General features: G+C 47.1%; 1 protein-coding gene across 1 annotated transcript; it reads left to right on the forward strand.

Moving 5' to 3' along the window:
- Positions 1–1,966: 1,966 nt before the first annotated feature.
- Positions 1,967–13,022, forward strand: DIPK1C (divergent protein kinase domain 1C; the record flags this gene model as incomplete). Its single annotated transcript, XM_082499620.1, has 4 exons — positions 1,967–2,149; positions 7,416–8,093; positions 11,898–12,062; positions 12,807–13,022. 4 exons carry the CDS (start codon positions 1,967–1,969, stop codon positions 13,020–13,022), a joined length of 1,242 nt encoding a protein of 413 aa, XP_082355746.1.
- Between the last annotated feature and the right edge of the window lie 2,680 nt (positions 13,023–15,702).

Consider the following 15,702-nt stretch of genomic DNA (forward strand, 5'->3'; position numbering starts at 1 on the left):
CTGAGACTCTCTGGAGATGAAATTGAGTGTGCTCTTCTTTCATCCCCCTCCCCACTGCCAGTCTCTAGAAAGCTGTAGCATTTTCAGCAATGTTTTTATCTTTCCTTTTTCTTTTCTGCCATCCTCTGCCGTCTCCTTAGAAGCTGTATTTCAAGCCCTACTCTGCTGTGTAGGGGAGAACCGTACTGGCCATGCAGAAGGTGTGCATAGCAGCAAGTTTGCTGCACCTGTGCTCATCCCCTCCCTGTTTTGAGAGGTAAAATTCCATCATGTCAATAGACACATACTTCTTTTTAACAGCTTGTACAGGGAGATATTTTTCATTAAGCTGGACATGGTAGTACAGAACATATCTCTGAACCCAGCTCTCCAACCGTGAACTTTTCCCTTATCACATTAAATTAATTTACTAACAAAATGCACACCAGAGCAATGCATATTAAATGCATTGCACATAAGATGCACATTAAAATACTTCTATTGAATCATTCTGCAGTTCTCCATCCACGGGCCAGATTCTGCTATTTTTTTAACTCGTTTGGGTAAATAATTTACCTCCAAGTGGTTTCATTAACTGCAATTCATCTTCCTGCTATGAGATTGCAAGTAGCCTGAGGTAATCATCCATATAAGGGAAAGAAAATGAATCTGGTCCTTTTTTCATCATATCTGACAGTAAACTTGAATCAGATACCCTTATTGCATTGGGCTGTACTTTAGAAAATGAATTTTCCCTTTGAAAACTGTGATGGTGGGATGCTATCAAGTGGAAGCCAAGGGAGAAAAAAGTGAATGTGGTGGTCTAAACAGAGACGGGGAACATCTGCACCTGGACTGAGGAAAGGATGCCAGGATCTTGCTTGCCTCATAGGAACAAACATCTGGGGTTTTTGACCCCTCAGAAACGTTAACAAAGTCAAATATATTGGAGACTGTCGCATGGAGCTGAGTGAGACATAGCCACAGATACTGTCTCTACCAGAGGGCAGGGTGACAATTTACCGTTCCCAGCACCCTCGGACCCAGTAGACCCTGTCCTGCTTTGGCGATGTGTCCCACGGGGCGGCCCGGCTGGCTCTCTGCGCTGCCTGCCGGGGGACCAGGGACACGGGGGAGCCGGGACACGGGGGTGCCGGGCAGGAGCCAGCCCCGTCCCCACGGCCGGCAGAGGGGCAGGCACGGGAGGCGGTGGAAGCTACTGGAGAGTCAAGGGGTGACTCACCATGAGGAAGGGGGACCTGGGGGGTGCGCTAGGGAATGGGCACCTGAGCAGCTTCTCTCTCTTCCTTCTTGAGCCCCGGGTGGATAAAACCGGAGAAGTTACTCCAGAAAAAACAAACAAACAAACAAACAGAAAACCCAATTATTTTATTATTTTAATCACCCCCCCTCCCAATTTGACGGGAGGCGAAGCTTTCAGCAGAAGGAGCCGTCCGTCTCCAGGCTGCCTCTCTCAAAGCGCCGGGCAGCCGCCTGCATGGGGAAGGGGGAGGGGGTTCCCAGGGCGGCCCTCATCACCCTTCAACCCCCCTTTTATTCTCGGGTGAGAAGCTCAGAGGGGGAAGGAGCTGGCAGGAGCCGCCAAGCGACGGCAGGGGCCCGAGGCCGCTTGGCACCGGGGAGAGCAGACAAAAGCCGGCGGAACTACGTGGCTTAAATTCAAAAGGGGCGCTCCGGGCTCCGAAAGGGCAGCACCGGCACCGGGAGGAGGGGGGGTGGACGGGGGGGGGCGGATACAACAGGGCCGAGGGGTGGGGGGGGAGTCCCCACGCCCCGGGGCCCCGAGCGGCGGTGGGGAAGGCGAAGGGGGGGAGGAAGGCAGCGGCGGGGCGGGGGGCGTTTGGCCATGGGCGCCGGCGGGGAGCGGGACAAGCGTGCGAAGAAGGGGGGAACGCGGCAGCCCCGGCCGCCGCCGCTCGCTGCGGGGCGCAGCGGCTGAAGCCCGGAGCCCAGCCCGGAGGCGACGATGAGGGGCATCCCGGGCTTCCAGCGGCTGCGGCTCAAAATCTGGCGGCGATGCACCCTGGTGCTCCTCCTCCTCTGGGCTGCCTGCTGGGTGGTGGTGAGCGCCTTGCTGTTCCTCCTCCACAGGAGCGTCTTCTCCGAGCGCTGCACGGACGAGAAAAGCCACCGCATCCTGGCCAGGCTGGTACGTGCCCCGGCGGGACGCGGGGCATCCCCCGGGGAGGGAGGAGGGGGGAGTGCCCCGGCAGGATAAGGCTCCGGGAATCCGTCAGGGCTGCCCTGAACCGAGCACCCGCTTTCGGCCGCCCCGCCAGGGGTGCTTCTGCCCGCCTCCGTCCCGCCGGAGGTGCCGCATCACCGGCGCGTCCTCGCTGCGTCCGGGCGGGCGGCTGCCGGCGGCCCCGGCGCTGCCCCGGAGAGGGGTTGGGGGGGGACAACACACGACACACGCGGGTGGCGGCCTCCCCTCGCTTCCCGGGGCCAGGGCAGGTGCAGGCAGCGCTTCCCAGGCGCTTCGGGAGAAGGGCAGCCCGGCATCCCTCATGCTGCGAAGCGGGAGGAAACCTCCCTGAGCGTTTTGGTTTGTTTTAGTTGGGGTTTTTGTTGTTTAGTTGGGGGGTTTGATTGTTTGTTTGGTTTTGGTTTTGGTTGTTTTTTTTTTAAATGTATCCGAAAAGGTGTTTGTGCAAACATCATCTTTCGTAAATGCCACACAGGCTTGTTACACCTCCTTTACGTCGTGGCAGGGGCTGGCATTTAAGATGTAGTTATTCAAAAGTCAAGAGAGGATTTGCGAGTGTTCATTAAAATCTCCTTTAAAAAAAATTTAAAAAAAGCAGATTTAGGATTGTGTCGGAAGCACTTAGAAAAGACGAGCAGCGTGGCTTAACAACTTGAGTTTAATTTTGTGTGTTAATTAAGGTACTTGTAGTGCCAATGGTTAGGTGGAAAGGGAGGAAGAATCCTAATGGAAATTAAATAATCTGTTACTGCAGCAAGCAAAACCTGATCATAGATTTTCCCTGGATTCTGTATAATAAAGGAAGAGGAACTATAGGCATCGGTTCTGACAGCGTGTTTTTAATGGCAGTGAGATTCAGTTCCTTTACCCCAGCTTGAAGCACAGCTGAGCCCAGGATTGCAGCTGAAGGGATGAACCCTGCCCACTCCTTACGTGGCTGGGAAGAGCACAGGGACGTGGAGCTGCAAGGGGGCCGCTGAGCTCGGGGAGGTCCGGGCCCTTGCCATCCCACTCACCAGTAAACAGATGGAACAGAGACTTGTTGCTCTTCTTCAGTTTGGAGAGCGTTAGGAGTGACTTCAAAAGCCCAGGTAGGAATCACATTTCAGGCGCAAGCTTGGAAAGTTGTCTCTGTCACAGGGTGGTAGCTCAGTTTCACATCCTACTTCCAGAGGAAGAGTAGCTGAGATTGAAATGCTCATCTGTTTCCATAGGTGAGTCTTCAGTAGTATCATTAAGGTTTGTAAGCAGCAGTTTTCCCAGATGATGTTAGAAAGAAATCATCCTTCTAGTGGAATAATTAGAAAAAGAGCTCATCTTCGTCAGCCCTGAGATAAGTCTTTATACATCTTCTAAAACACGGCAGGAGTTTTGCAGCTATAGAAAGTGCAATCGATCTATGAAACAATCTGATAGCTTGAGTCTCACGCCTTTTATTAAGCAAAATTTGACTTCCAAGAAAACTATTTTACCAGTCATCTGTCATATTTTCAGTAGGAGATAAGATGAGCTATTTTAAGCAAGTGGGTGAAAACTGCATGGTTGTATACCCTTGCAAGTGTTATTTTTGAAAGTTTATTTCCTTCTTCTGAGTAAAATGTACATCTGTGCAGATGTGTACTGCACTGGGAAGGCTGAAGGCTGCAGAGACCAACTTTAACTCTCAAAAAAAACACTTACTCTTTCCTAATAGCGGTCTCATCTTCATGTACACTGAACACATGAAATCATAGCGATCAATTTCCATTTTCTCTGGAGAAATTAGATAGGCTTGGTGCCTTCCAAAACCTTGCTCCGTATTGCATTTACATAGGAGAAGTACTTGATAACAAGGCAAGACTCAGTCTCAGGCCTGATCTACACAAAAGTGATGGTGGTACAGTAAGTTATTTAACTTTCTATAAATCCTTAGTGGGGTTTACATTAATTTAAACTTTTACATGAATTTAAACCCAGCTTCTTAAACTTATCTCGGTGAGTGTACAAAGGATGTAAAAAATTATGTAGCCAGTTTTAAACAGAAACAGAGGAATGTGTCCAACACATGGTTGTGTTTGCATTTTTGTGCAGTAGAGCTGCTTTTCTAGAAGGCTTTTGGCTTAGTATCACTTTCATATTTTTGTTAAAAAAATGCCACTTTAGTGGCATTCAAAGGGCACTCATTAGGTAGATTTAAAACTGTTTCATCAACAGATCTCAAAATGCAGTCATTAAGACAGGGGTGGCAGTGTGGAGGACCCTTTCTGGAAGATTTCTTTGAGGAATCGCTTATTCTTTTTATCAGCAGCCATCGTGGTGATATAAAATCTTGTATGGTAAAGTTTGCAGTTAGTGCAAAGGTTCCTGGGTTGGTAAATAATAAAGAGGCCATCTTTTCACTGCAGGGTAATCTGAATCACCTGGTCAACTATTTTCAGTGCCCCAAAATGTGTTTTAATGCAGTACAGTGCAAGCTAGTGCACTGCGGACCACAAGAGTACAAGCTATGCCAATAGGATGGAAGACTGTCTTGTAAAACTGTTTGACTTTGGAAAGGACATAGGGGTCGAATAATTGCTTCAACGTGAACTACCAGTGCAGTCTGTGCCTAAAAGGCTGATATGATCTCCAAATGTCTTCAGAAAGGAGAATTAGGGAAGGGCCGTTGGCTGTCTTTGCAGCACTGGACAACAGCACTCAGCTCCGTCTGCGCTTCTAACTGAGGTTAGTGGAGGGAAAATTGGAGAGAAGAAAACATGGAGGGAACAAAACCACAAAAGTCATCTGAAGGCTGGAAAAATAAGCATTGCAGTGGGAAGGCTGGGGAGTTAAGCTTGCTCAGTGTATTACGCTTATGGCAAAATGTAAACCACCAGAAGTTGGAATAACACGAGTTACTGAGGACGTGAAGGTGCAGTCAGTTTTTGCTGATCTTCTAGGTTATAGGAAACTGAGGAGATTTTTAAAGCCATGAGGTGACTCGCAACTTGCTGCGTTGTGTGAGTAGAGCTCTCCTTGGTCGAGTCCCATTTCACAGATCCTAGTTTGCAAAACATTGTGCAAGTTCAGTGTAAGAAGAATCTAATTCAGAGACTTTGTCAGATACTAGGTTACCAAACAAAGATTTATGGGTTCCAGTGGAACAGCAGACAAGTCCTAAACAGCAGCCAGGTTCAAAAATGACTCATCTCCTATGTCTGGGAAATGTGAGATTTTTTTCCACAACTACTTTTTCTCATTAATGCCATTAAGAATGACGTGATGGCAACACAAGAAAATAAGCTGCATGTTCACATGTTTGACTGCAGGTCTTCTGGGCATGTGTTCTTCTAGACGCAAGGGCTCCATGCATATGGACCTTCTAAGACTGAACTTGATGGACCACTGTGAAATTGTCCACAGGGGGAAGTGTTCACCCATGTGGACCCAATTACAGGACTAAGTCCTATATTCTCTTACTGTAGCAGAAGAAGAGTTAGGTTGTGGTCTTCTCAATAGGAAAGCAATGATTTTAAATGTGATTATACTTACGCTACAAAGAAAACCCCCCAAATTCCTTCTGTCTGTAATATTCTTTCTAAAATCGCTTAGAGTTCCAGGTGGTAAGAACTGATACGCCACTTCTGTTGAGAAAATTACATTTCCTACTTAAAGAGAGAAAATAAATTTGTATGACATTCATAGGAGCAGTTTTCGAAAGCAAGAACATTGATCTGCGTGCTCTGAAGTCTGCAGACAGCCCAGTGAGTGTGCCTGACCACCCCCTGCAGTGGCTGTGGAGGCAGATGCGTGTGTTTCGCACATGCACACCCACCTGGACTCAGGGTCAGGACATTCATGCCAAAGTTTGTCTACCTGGCTCTCCTTGCTGGCATTGAATGCTCTCATTTGGGCTGTGAGAACATCAGAGTATAAATAAATTTTATGCCTATGTCTTTTAGTCACTGTTCCTGGATTTTGGACTTAATCCTCCACCCATTTCCCAGTGTGTTGTTTAAGGTTGGACTCTGAACATTGCCTGGCATCCAGAATGTATTCCTCTGGTGCACACCTCAGAGACTGTCCTAAGAAAATACATCACTTGAATTTTAGGATCGTGTTTCTTGAGTATGTAACAGCAAGTCACAAATGAGGTGGGGGTCAGGCAGTCATTGCAAGTACTCCACGTGCAGGGGGAGCCGCCAGCTTGTTTAAAAGAAGGTTCAAATGCCAGAAAGCAATGAAGAAGGCTGACACTGTCAAGCCGCCTCCCAGATGTTTGGCTTTGTACAGCACCACAGTCTATTCCCCTTTCACCAGAGACCTCTGATCGTCCCCTCCACTGATTCGCCCAAAGCAGTCCCTGCAGCTGCACTTCTGAATGCCCACAGGAATATACACTTTTGGAAATGATGGTATGGAAACAATTATGGGTTGAAGGAAGGACTGGTGAGGGAATCCTTGCAGTTCTTGTACGAATTTACAGTGACCACTGAACTATCAAGCAGCAGTTCCCATGTTTCCATGGGCTGATTTTTTTCCAATTAAAAAAAAATAAGTATGTAAGCAATTCATATTAAAATGTCACTCCTGATAATTACATATAAAAACTGGAAAAGTCATTTTGTCCTACAGCATTTTCATATTTAAAAATTCTGAAAGTGTTGAGTGCAACCTCTCTGTTTCCTGGTGGTGCAGAAGGGGGTTCTTGCAGCTTCATTCAGGGCATGTTGAGTGCAAGGTTGAAACACACAGGGCTGTGGAAGGCCCTAGCAATCCAGCTACCCATGGATTTTCCCATCATTTAAGTGGGGGTGTCTCAGTTACGCTGCTCTGAACCTTCCAGAGAAGTCCTGAATTATGCTGGAAGTTATCTCCTATGCCTTAAAGTGTTGCAGCCCAGAATCTCTCATAGGAAAGCCAAGCGTGTTCAAAGCTTGTCTCACTAAATTCATATGTGGCAAGAACTTAAGAGTAACGGGTCACCTAGTCCATTTCCTTGCTCCAAAAAAAGCCTGTCCTTTACCATCCCAAGAATCCCCATTTTGAAACAAGATTCCCCCTGGTAAAAGGTCTCTAGAGACTTCTGAAACACCATTGGATAACCCAACAGTTGTAGAGGGTTTGTGCTTGTGGTACAACCACTGCTGCAAGACTCTCAAGGTTAGGACTATTGCTAATTCTTTGCCTTTCTTCTAAGTGGCCCACGGATGTAAGGTCCTGCCATGAATATTCTGCTCTTTCACTCCAGTGTCTTGACTACAGCAGTGGAGCTCTGACTGGCGACCTCTGTGAAGACCTGTGTGTGGCACACAAGCTGGTGTACAAACACTGCCTTTACTATGACAGAGGTAAGAAGGTCATCCAGGCTGACTGGAGAGGCCAGCCCATCATCCTGAAATCCAAAAAGGAAATCTTCTCCAGCTACCAGCATCTCAGTATGCTAGAGGAGGTGGAAACACAAGATATTCCTGAAACGGAGCTTCTGTTGATGGTAGCCTTGGAGGTCAAAAATGTCCTGGGGCTAGAACTGTCTAACAATACCATGGGGCCCCTGTGGACAAGGAAGAAAGGACCACGTTGGAAAGCACAGGTGGCCAGCATGTGGTCCTTGCTCCAGCAGGAAGAATATATCTACTTCAGTTTGCTGCAGGAACTCAGCAAACATGTGCTACGAATTATTGGCTCTTGTGGACACTTTTATGCTGTGGAGTATCTCACAGCTGGACATGCCTGGCACAAAACTCTTTTTCCTTTGGAAAACGTGGTCAGTTCCTCTCTTGCTGGCCACAAAAGCAGGGTGAGAGCCATCATTGCCATTGCACTCAGCTTTCTGGACATGGTGCAGCATTTTGATAATGATTTCTCTCACCGACTTCACCTGTGTGACATCAAACCAGAAAACTTCGCTATCAGGCACGATCTCACGGTAAGTTGAGTTTTTGGGGTGGTGTGATGGCAATTTGAGGTCAAATTCTAGTCTGAAAGTGGCTGTGTAAAAATGACAGTTCCCTTCTCCTACAGTTTTTGGCCAAGCTTTTGTGAAAATAATGCATTTAAAAGTGTCGGGGGAGCTTCTCTACTGCTTTTCCTCTTTGTACTATGTGCAGCCACATATCAGAGCACTAAATCCGGCTGCTTGTTTTGAGAACTGCTTGCTCAGTTCTGATTTGTTTCACTTCTGCCAAGGGACCGGCACCGACAAGGTCCCTTGGATGTTTTGAGGGATACCTCCTGAAAGCAAGGAGGTCTCCAAAGCTGTAAATGAAGCTGTAATTTGAGTCACGGCAACTATTCCTGGTAGTGATGCTGAAAGCAAAAACTCTTTGAATTTGAAAGCTAAGGCTGAATTCTCTAGCCTGACACAAGGGGAACTCCCCGCATCCAGACATATCTTTGCGCTTTAGTGTTCGGCTTATCTGGTCTGGATATGATCCAAGGACAGTGACTTGAAACTCCCTGGTGCAGTTACTGTTTGACTTTTCTTTGTACAGCTGTAACTCAGACCTGAATAGCTATGCGTGTCTTCTAAGAAGTGATACAGCCCAGCACCATCTCGCATTCATTCTGCGGGCAGAAATTCCACTGGTTTCAGTGGGAATTGTGTGTACGGACTGCAGACGCTGCGCAGTGAGTGAGTGCTTGAACCAGGCTCACAATCTGCGGCGACATCAGTGGAGTTTCTGCACTGTGCGTGAACATAAAGCATTTTCAGAGACTTGAATCGGTACTCACCGAGTGTTAATATAACACTCACGTCTTCAGAGTACTAGACAAACATTGCCTAAGCATATGGCCATTAAAAGCAATTAGAGCGCTGCCCCTTCACCCTTCCCTTCCCTCCCATTGTTTATTCAGGTGCAATACAGCAGCCGAACAGGGGATGGGTGAGGAGTTACAGCGAGAAACTTAAAAAAGCATACCGGTATTTAGGCAAAGTGAGGTACGGCAGGGATTCCTCGAGGCAGGCTTTGCCTATCTCTTTCAGTTAAGCAGAGCTGGGACTGCCTGTGGCTGAGCACACACCTGAGCACCTGTTTTACCGCCTACTTACAGGAAAAAAGATTCCATTTAGGAAGAGAGAAAGAATATTGGATGAGTCTTCCCTTACGAGTCCTTTTGATGAGGCTTGCTCCTCTAGGACCCTCCCGTGACTTCTGGGGTCCAAAGAGACAGCAGTCACCATCTGGTATAGCAAAGTACTCTCATTTAGTATTTTCTAGGAGAATTAATTACAAAAAAAAAGTGAGTTGCCACTCACACATGGCTCTCCCAGTTGTACGTTACTTACAGCCTGTTGGTGTCATCTGTTATCGCCCCACTGAGTTGGGAGACACACGCAGTCAGAAAGCTGCGGGGGGGGAAGAGAGAGCTTCTGATCCGTGAAGAAGGAAGGAGAGCGAGAAGCAGAAACTCTAGGTGGTTTTATCAACCGGTTCTAGAACAGGGACGCAGCAAGGCAGCCTCTTTTTTGTCCCTCATGTTTGTTTCAAGCAATTCTTTCACTTGCTTGTTTCTTGTGCTCTGTATAGGATAATAAACACCCATAATAGTACCACTATTCCTCATCCTGGTAATGAGATTGCTAATGCCCAGAGAAATGTGCCTGGAGTATCAATAGTTTTACGTTGAGGATTTGTTTCAAATGGTGGGGATAAGCCTCTAGTCCTCATTCCAACCTTCCCACGCTGTTCTTGCAGCGCGGACGGGAGAGATCACCGCCTGGTAGATCATCCAGCGGAATTTTGAGCCGCCATGGGGCTACATAAAGGGCAGAGTTGGAAGGAGGTCTGGGTGAATATACAGTGCTCCAGGAGAGCTGCTTCTTTTACTGGCACCTCAGAGAGAACTAGAAAGATTACAGCACCTTAAACGTGACTTTAAATCAGGTCAGGAGCCAAGTTGGGTCCTCTCTGCATTTCCTTAGGTACCTTCATCATCAATTACAACCATAACAGCCCCCACCAACATGTAGCTGTTTATAGGTCGAGTGTCACCCAGATCTATCTTCACAGGGTCTGGCTGGATGCCCACACATTTTTGTAACGGATGAACTTCAGTGAAACCACTGAACCTTTTGGCAGCCGCACGTTTGGGAACCACGGCTGTTTCTCCTAGCGGAGCAATGGATCAGACTGTCAAAGGTGCTCAGTGCTGGCAGAGACGCCACCAGGGAGCTGATGCAGCGACCCTAGGACAGGGGGAACTCTGCATCGCTTTTAGTGTCTCTTCTCCACAAGAAATGAACAGCAAAACTGCAGAAAGCTTGAGGAAATAAAGAAGAAAAGACAAAAAAATTGCCTGTCCAAACGTGTGAAATTCCTTAGGCTACGTCATCATTATCAAGCTCTCCAAGAAGCTTAAAAATACTTGAGTTTTTAAGCTGTGCCTCATCTCCTTAAGATTTTTCCCTGAGGAAAAAGGAGTAGAATGAAATGAAGATTAGCCCACGTTCTTTCTTTTGCCTGTGGAAGGTTTATTTGGCCTTCTACCAGAGAGACATCTTTAGTTCCTGGGGTTGATCCAGCTGCTGCTCCAGCCACACAGTTCAGCTTCCCCTTGTATTTGGGAGATCAAATCTTAAAAATAAGACTATCGTTTGAGGCCAAGTAACTCTGCTTTGCCCCAGGGCTCAGACATTTCCCTCCACGAAAGTGTGTGTCAGCCACTGCAAGGGAGCATCTCCGATCCTGACCGTCACGTGTTAAGCCCAACTTGGACCACATGCTGACTGCTACATCCGTGGCAATGAAGGCCCACCGCCTTCCCTGTGGTCACCCACAGTTTGTCTCACGTCAAGCAGTTGCCATCCCATCACTGGCTTCCTGTCTTTCCCTGTTTATTGCTGTGATTTTTTTTAAAGTGAGGTGTTCACGGGTGGAGTGACGCTGGCAGAAACTGAGACTGCAGCCCTCCGGTCCCAGAATGGGCCCAAACCTAGCACGGGCAGCAGCTCTGCGGACCTCTTTGTGCTGCGTGTTCACTATTTTGCCAGCCTTGTGTCAGGGTGCGAAAATTGATTGATCCCTTCAGTCCTTGCTTTTTCTGCTGAGACCAGCTGCTGGCTGGACTCTGTTATGGACCATATTTCTGCACAAGCAGAACAAGAACCACGCACAATAAATGAGTCAAACCTTAGCGAACAGGACCGGGCTAAGCCAGTCCTGACTTTCTACAACCTCAAGGATCTCTTTCTACAGGTGAATAGACGCAAACCCACTGAATGCAACGGCAGGTTTGCAGGAGCTGCAGCGGGTGCAGGTACTTCTGCGCATCCCACTGCCCATCTCCACAATGTTCAAGTCAGGGGTTTAGTCTGACTGGTGAATTTTAAATGATACCGTCCAGTCTGTGGATGATTTTGCACCATCATCTAATTAAAAGGTGGAGGTGCCATCTGCATAAGCTGCAACAACAAGTAGATCAGTCTTCGAGTTGGATAGTCCCGGTTTAAGGCACATCAGTCCAGTTGAGCCCAGGGATGCATACTGCCCACAGATAATTTTCCCTTTCCTGGTGTTGCAAGCATTGGCTGGTTTTGTTTAAAAAGTGGTATTCATAAGACTAGTGCAGCTCGGTTAAGCGAAATAAAGCCCTTTCATTGCCATCCCAGTTCCCCACTGGCAGGTGCCCTCAGCACAGCATTTCCAAAAGCAAGCAGCAAGGAATGCTTGCTCAGCCCTGTCCCACAGGCTGTGCCGTGCCGGATCTGATGGGTTGTTTTGTTCCACAGGTGGTGGCCATTGATGTGGATATGGCCTTTTTTGAACCCAAAATGAGGGACATCCTCGAACAGAACTGCACAGGAGACGAAGACTGTAACTTCTTTGATTGCTTTTCAAAATGCAATCTGAAAATCAGAAAATGTGGAGCACAGAGAGCCAATAACAACTTGCAAGTGAGTAGACACAGCTGCTTTATGCATCCATTTCTTTTAAAATCCCATCAACTATAAAATGCATGGTAGGTGCTAGGAGACTGTGAGATGAAGACAGTCAGGTTTTTAAACGTGGCCACATAAGTGCCAGTTCCATTCAGAAATCCCATCGTAGAGCATGCAAACAGACTGTTATACCCAGTAGTGTTTATTTGCCATGTTTTCATGTAGCTGTTTGCCCAATGCCTCAGACAGGAGAGCGGAGGAAGTAGGAGCAGGGGATTATCGTGACTGTCTCCACTTGTGGTAAAGTTGTGGCTGTCCACATGTAAGCAATGGGGGGTTATGGCTGTGATTGTCCACTCTACAGATGTAGTATGTGAATGTAGTATGTGGATGTAGTGGAGAAAGAGGAACCTTGGCCATGGGATGGGGTGTCTTATAGCTCACCCAGCTTGTGCTGGTGGGAGGCGCTAGTGCGGCAGAGCGACTTGGGGGGAAAAGCTCGGTGGCCTTTTGGCTGCTTCTCCCACCCCCTCACCCTCACCACTTGTTATGCAGAAGTGGAAGAGCAGTCTGAGAAGAAGCGGGGTTCCTCAGCTAGAGCATAGCCTTTGCAGATGCTCCCGTCCCATACCTTCCTCTGGAGGAACGGCTGGAAGCATTTTGGATTCCCGTGACGTTTTGCTACAGCCCCCAGAGAAACAGCAGGGCATTAGTTGTAGCTCCTGAAAGACAACAATCTGCTCTTTGCCCTTTCCTCAGGTAATTTGTGACAAAATATTCCGTCGCTGGTTTTCCCCAAATCTCAGAGGACCGTTGGTTTCCTTCCCCCTGCAGCCGCAGCTGCAGAAGGCTGTGCAGGAGTGTGCCGAGCCGGGGCGCACGGATGCTGCCGGGCACCAGAGGACTCTGAAATCTCTCTCCGAGTTATACCACCTGCTTCGGGTCGCTCAGCGAGAACTGCAAAGGGCAGAGTAGGCACGAAAGGCAGAACTGCAAAGGCCACATCCCAGACGCTGCTAAGGGACGCTGCGTGTGAGGCAGCCTGTGCTCGCTTTCTCCCTCTCTCTTTCCTCCCTCCCACCCATTGTATTACATTTACAGCACAGCGATCGCTTTTCTCCTATGCAAATGCAATTCATGGCTGCGGGTGCAGCACGTTCTGTTAATATCCTTTCAAGTGTGAAATTGTTTTACATTACCTGGATTCTGTTCTTGCTTATTTTCCTGAGCCCTCTCCATCAGCATTCAGTACATCGTTCGCTTACCGAGAGCTGTAGCCACTGCTCAGATAGCATCTGTCGGAGGGAGTGCTGTGGTCAGAGTGAGGATGCATTTACGTACGGATAGTGCTCTGAAGAAGAAAAGTGTAAATGCAGTAAAAAAAATAATACCAGTAATTAGAATAACGGGTGGGTGGGTGCGTATAAGTATGCGCATGGTGTTTGTTTTAATTTCTCTGTAGAATGAGTTTTTTTTTTAAAGTGGGGGCAGAGTGCTCTGTGTGAAAAACCAACCTCAAATAGGGAAATGTATTGCCACACAAATGAAGAGTCGCTTTTGTAGAAAGCAGAGCTTTCTGACGTCCCCATATGCATTTTCTCTGGTGCGTTGCATTACCTGTGCCGTAGCTAACTTTCTGCAGAGAAATTATATGAAGGTACTTAGGACTTTTCTAGAGCAAAATAATTATACCCTTGTTGAGTTACCATGTGGGTACTCATATTCTGCAGTGGAGAGGTATGAATAATGCCACTGAATTTTCCCATGTGAACAAGCCCTCAGGCACTTGAACATCAGAGCACTTGCTAAGAAGCACTTCTTTGCCAGAGAGCAGATTTACCCAGGAATGCCAACAATCTGTCCTTTGCACTGAACGGAACAATATCCAGTCCCGGCGCTTTCTTACACAGTATTTTTTAATGAACAAAATGAAACTTTTCATAAGAATACATTATCTTTTAATCGGTTGCATAAATAAAGATCCCTAGATTAACTTAAAATCATTAACTTTGCTTTTCAAACGTGTGTGGCTGTGGCTGGCGAACCTTAACACAGGTTCAGAAGACATTGCATGTATTCAGGCGCAATACTGGGCAATATCCCATGAGCTGGTTTTGGCATGAAGACATTAAAAACCCCACAAACAGAAATAAGCCAACAGCCTGTGACAGCTCAGAAGGACTCTTCAATATTAAGACTGACAATACTGGTTTGTGGATGTGAGACACATAACAGCACCTAATCTTTTTCGTCGTTATATCCTTCACCCTTATGACAGCCCTGAAGTCTGTGAGCACTAATTATACTTAAACTTTCCATTTCTGGAGTGATCCTTTAAAGTGACGTTAAAGACTGCCTGTGATTAGAAAAATGTGAGCTGCTTAGGAAACAATTGACAGTTTTCCAAAACTAGCTCAAATTTTCAGCCTAGTGCTAGATTTTTTTTTTTCCTATTTCTTGCAATAAACCACCCTAATTTTAAAAATCACTCAGGTCCTCAAGAAGCTCAAAAGGAAGGGAAGGTCGGCTGCCTTGCCTGCGGCTGCACTGAAGACGAGCTGCTGCTAAGCCAGAGCTACAGTTTAGGAGCTCCTGTCTGGTAAAGTTGGGCTCAGTCCACGCTTCTCCTCTAACCGGGGAGACAGACAATGTTTCAATACTTTAAGATCATCCTTTGCAAAAGCAGGAAGTCAAAGCAGAACAAGAAGAAACCCAAATTCCAGAACAAGACCTGTTACAAAGTAAAAAAAAATTGCTAGAGGAGAATATAATTAAGGATCGAATCAGATTATGTTAAAGAGTCGGGGGCAGATATAATATCAGGTAGAGAGAAGATGAAGAAAAAGTGGTGAAGGAGAAATAGGAAAAATTAAGTAAAAAATATGGCCCACTTTGTGAAAACTTGATTTATGATGTAAGATTGAATAAACTGGTACTTAGTCTGAGGAAGAACAGATTGAAGAGAGGCACAGTAACACTCTTCAGAAAAAGAAAGTGGCTGATAAAAAAAAGAATAGGAGTGAACTGCCCTGTCCAGACTTCCTTGGTGGATGTGACAAGCAAGGAGCTTAAATTGTAGCAAGGAAAATTCAGGTTAAACATTTTTTACAGGCTTTCTAATAGTAAGGTACAGTGGAGCTATGGAATAGATCATTTGGGAAAACTTCAGACTTCGTAAGTCGTGAGTTTTAACTACAGGCAAGAGTGAGTGCCTGTCAGGAATGAGGTACGTGCAGTTACATCAACGATCCTGCCTTGAGGTAGCCTTTTATCCCCAAGTCCTGTGATTCTGTTATCAGCAGCTTATGTTTGTGCGCTTGCCACTCCCTCACAACAAAATCCACCCTTCCAGGTCACAGAGACGGGTAACTCTCCTTTACCCCATATGTGTGAATCCGTGGGGTCCCCCAGGAAGGGAAGGCACAGAGATCTCCAACTGTGCAAATGATGCTACAGAGCCGGGTGGTGTGATGAGGGTTTGCGTGGTCCCCACGTGACATCCCTATGGAAGGCACTGATCTTTGCCAGGTCGGGAGTGGCTCAGTGTATACCCCAAACACTACCGGGGATCCTGGAGATTTCCTGTTTCCCTGGTGCCATTAATTCTTTCCTTCTTCCCAAGCCCAGGGGGTACCATCAGGGCAAAGCCAGCGTC

This window comes from Vanellus vanellus (assembly GCF_965231255.1).
Source record: "Vanellus vanellus genome assembly, chromosome: 2".
Taxonomy (NCBI): domain Eukaryota; kingdom Metazoa; phylum Chordata; class Aves; order Charadriiformes; family Charadriidae; genus Vanellus; species Vanellus vanellus.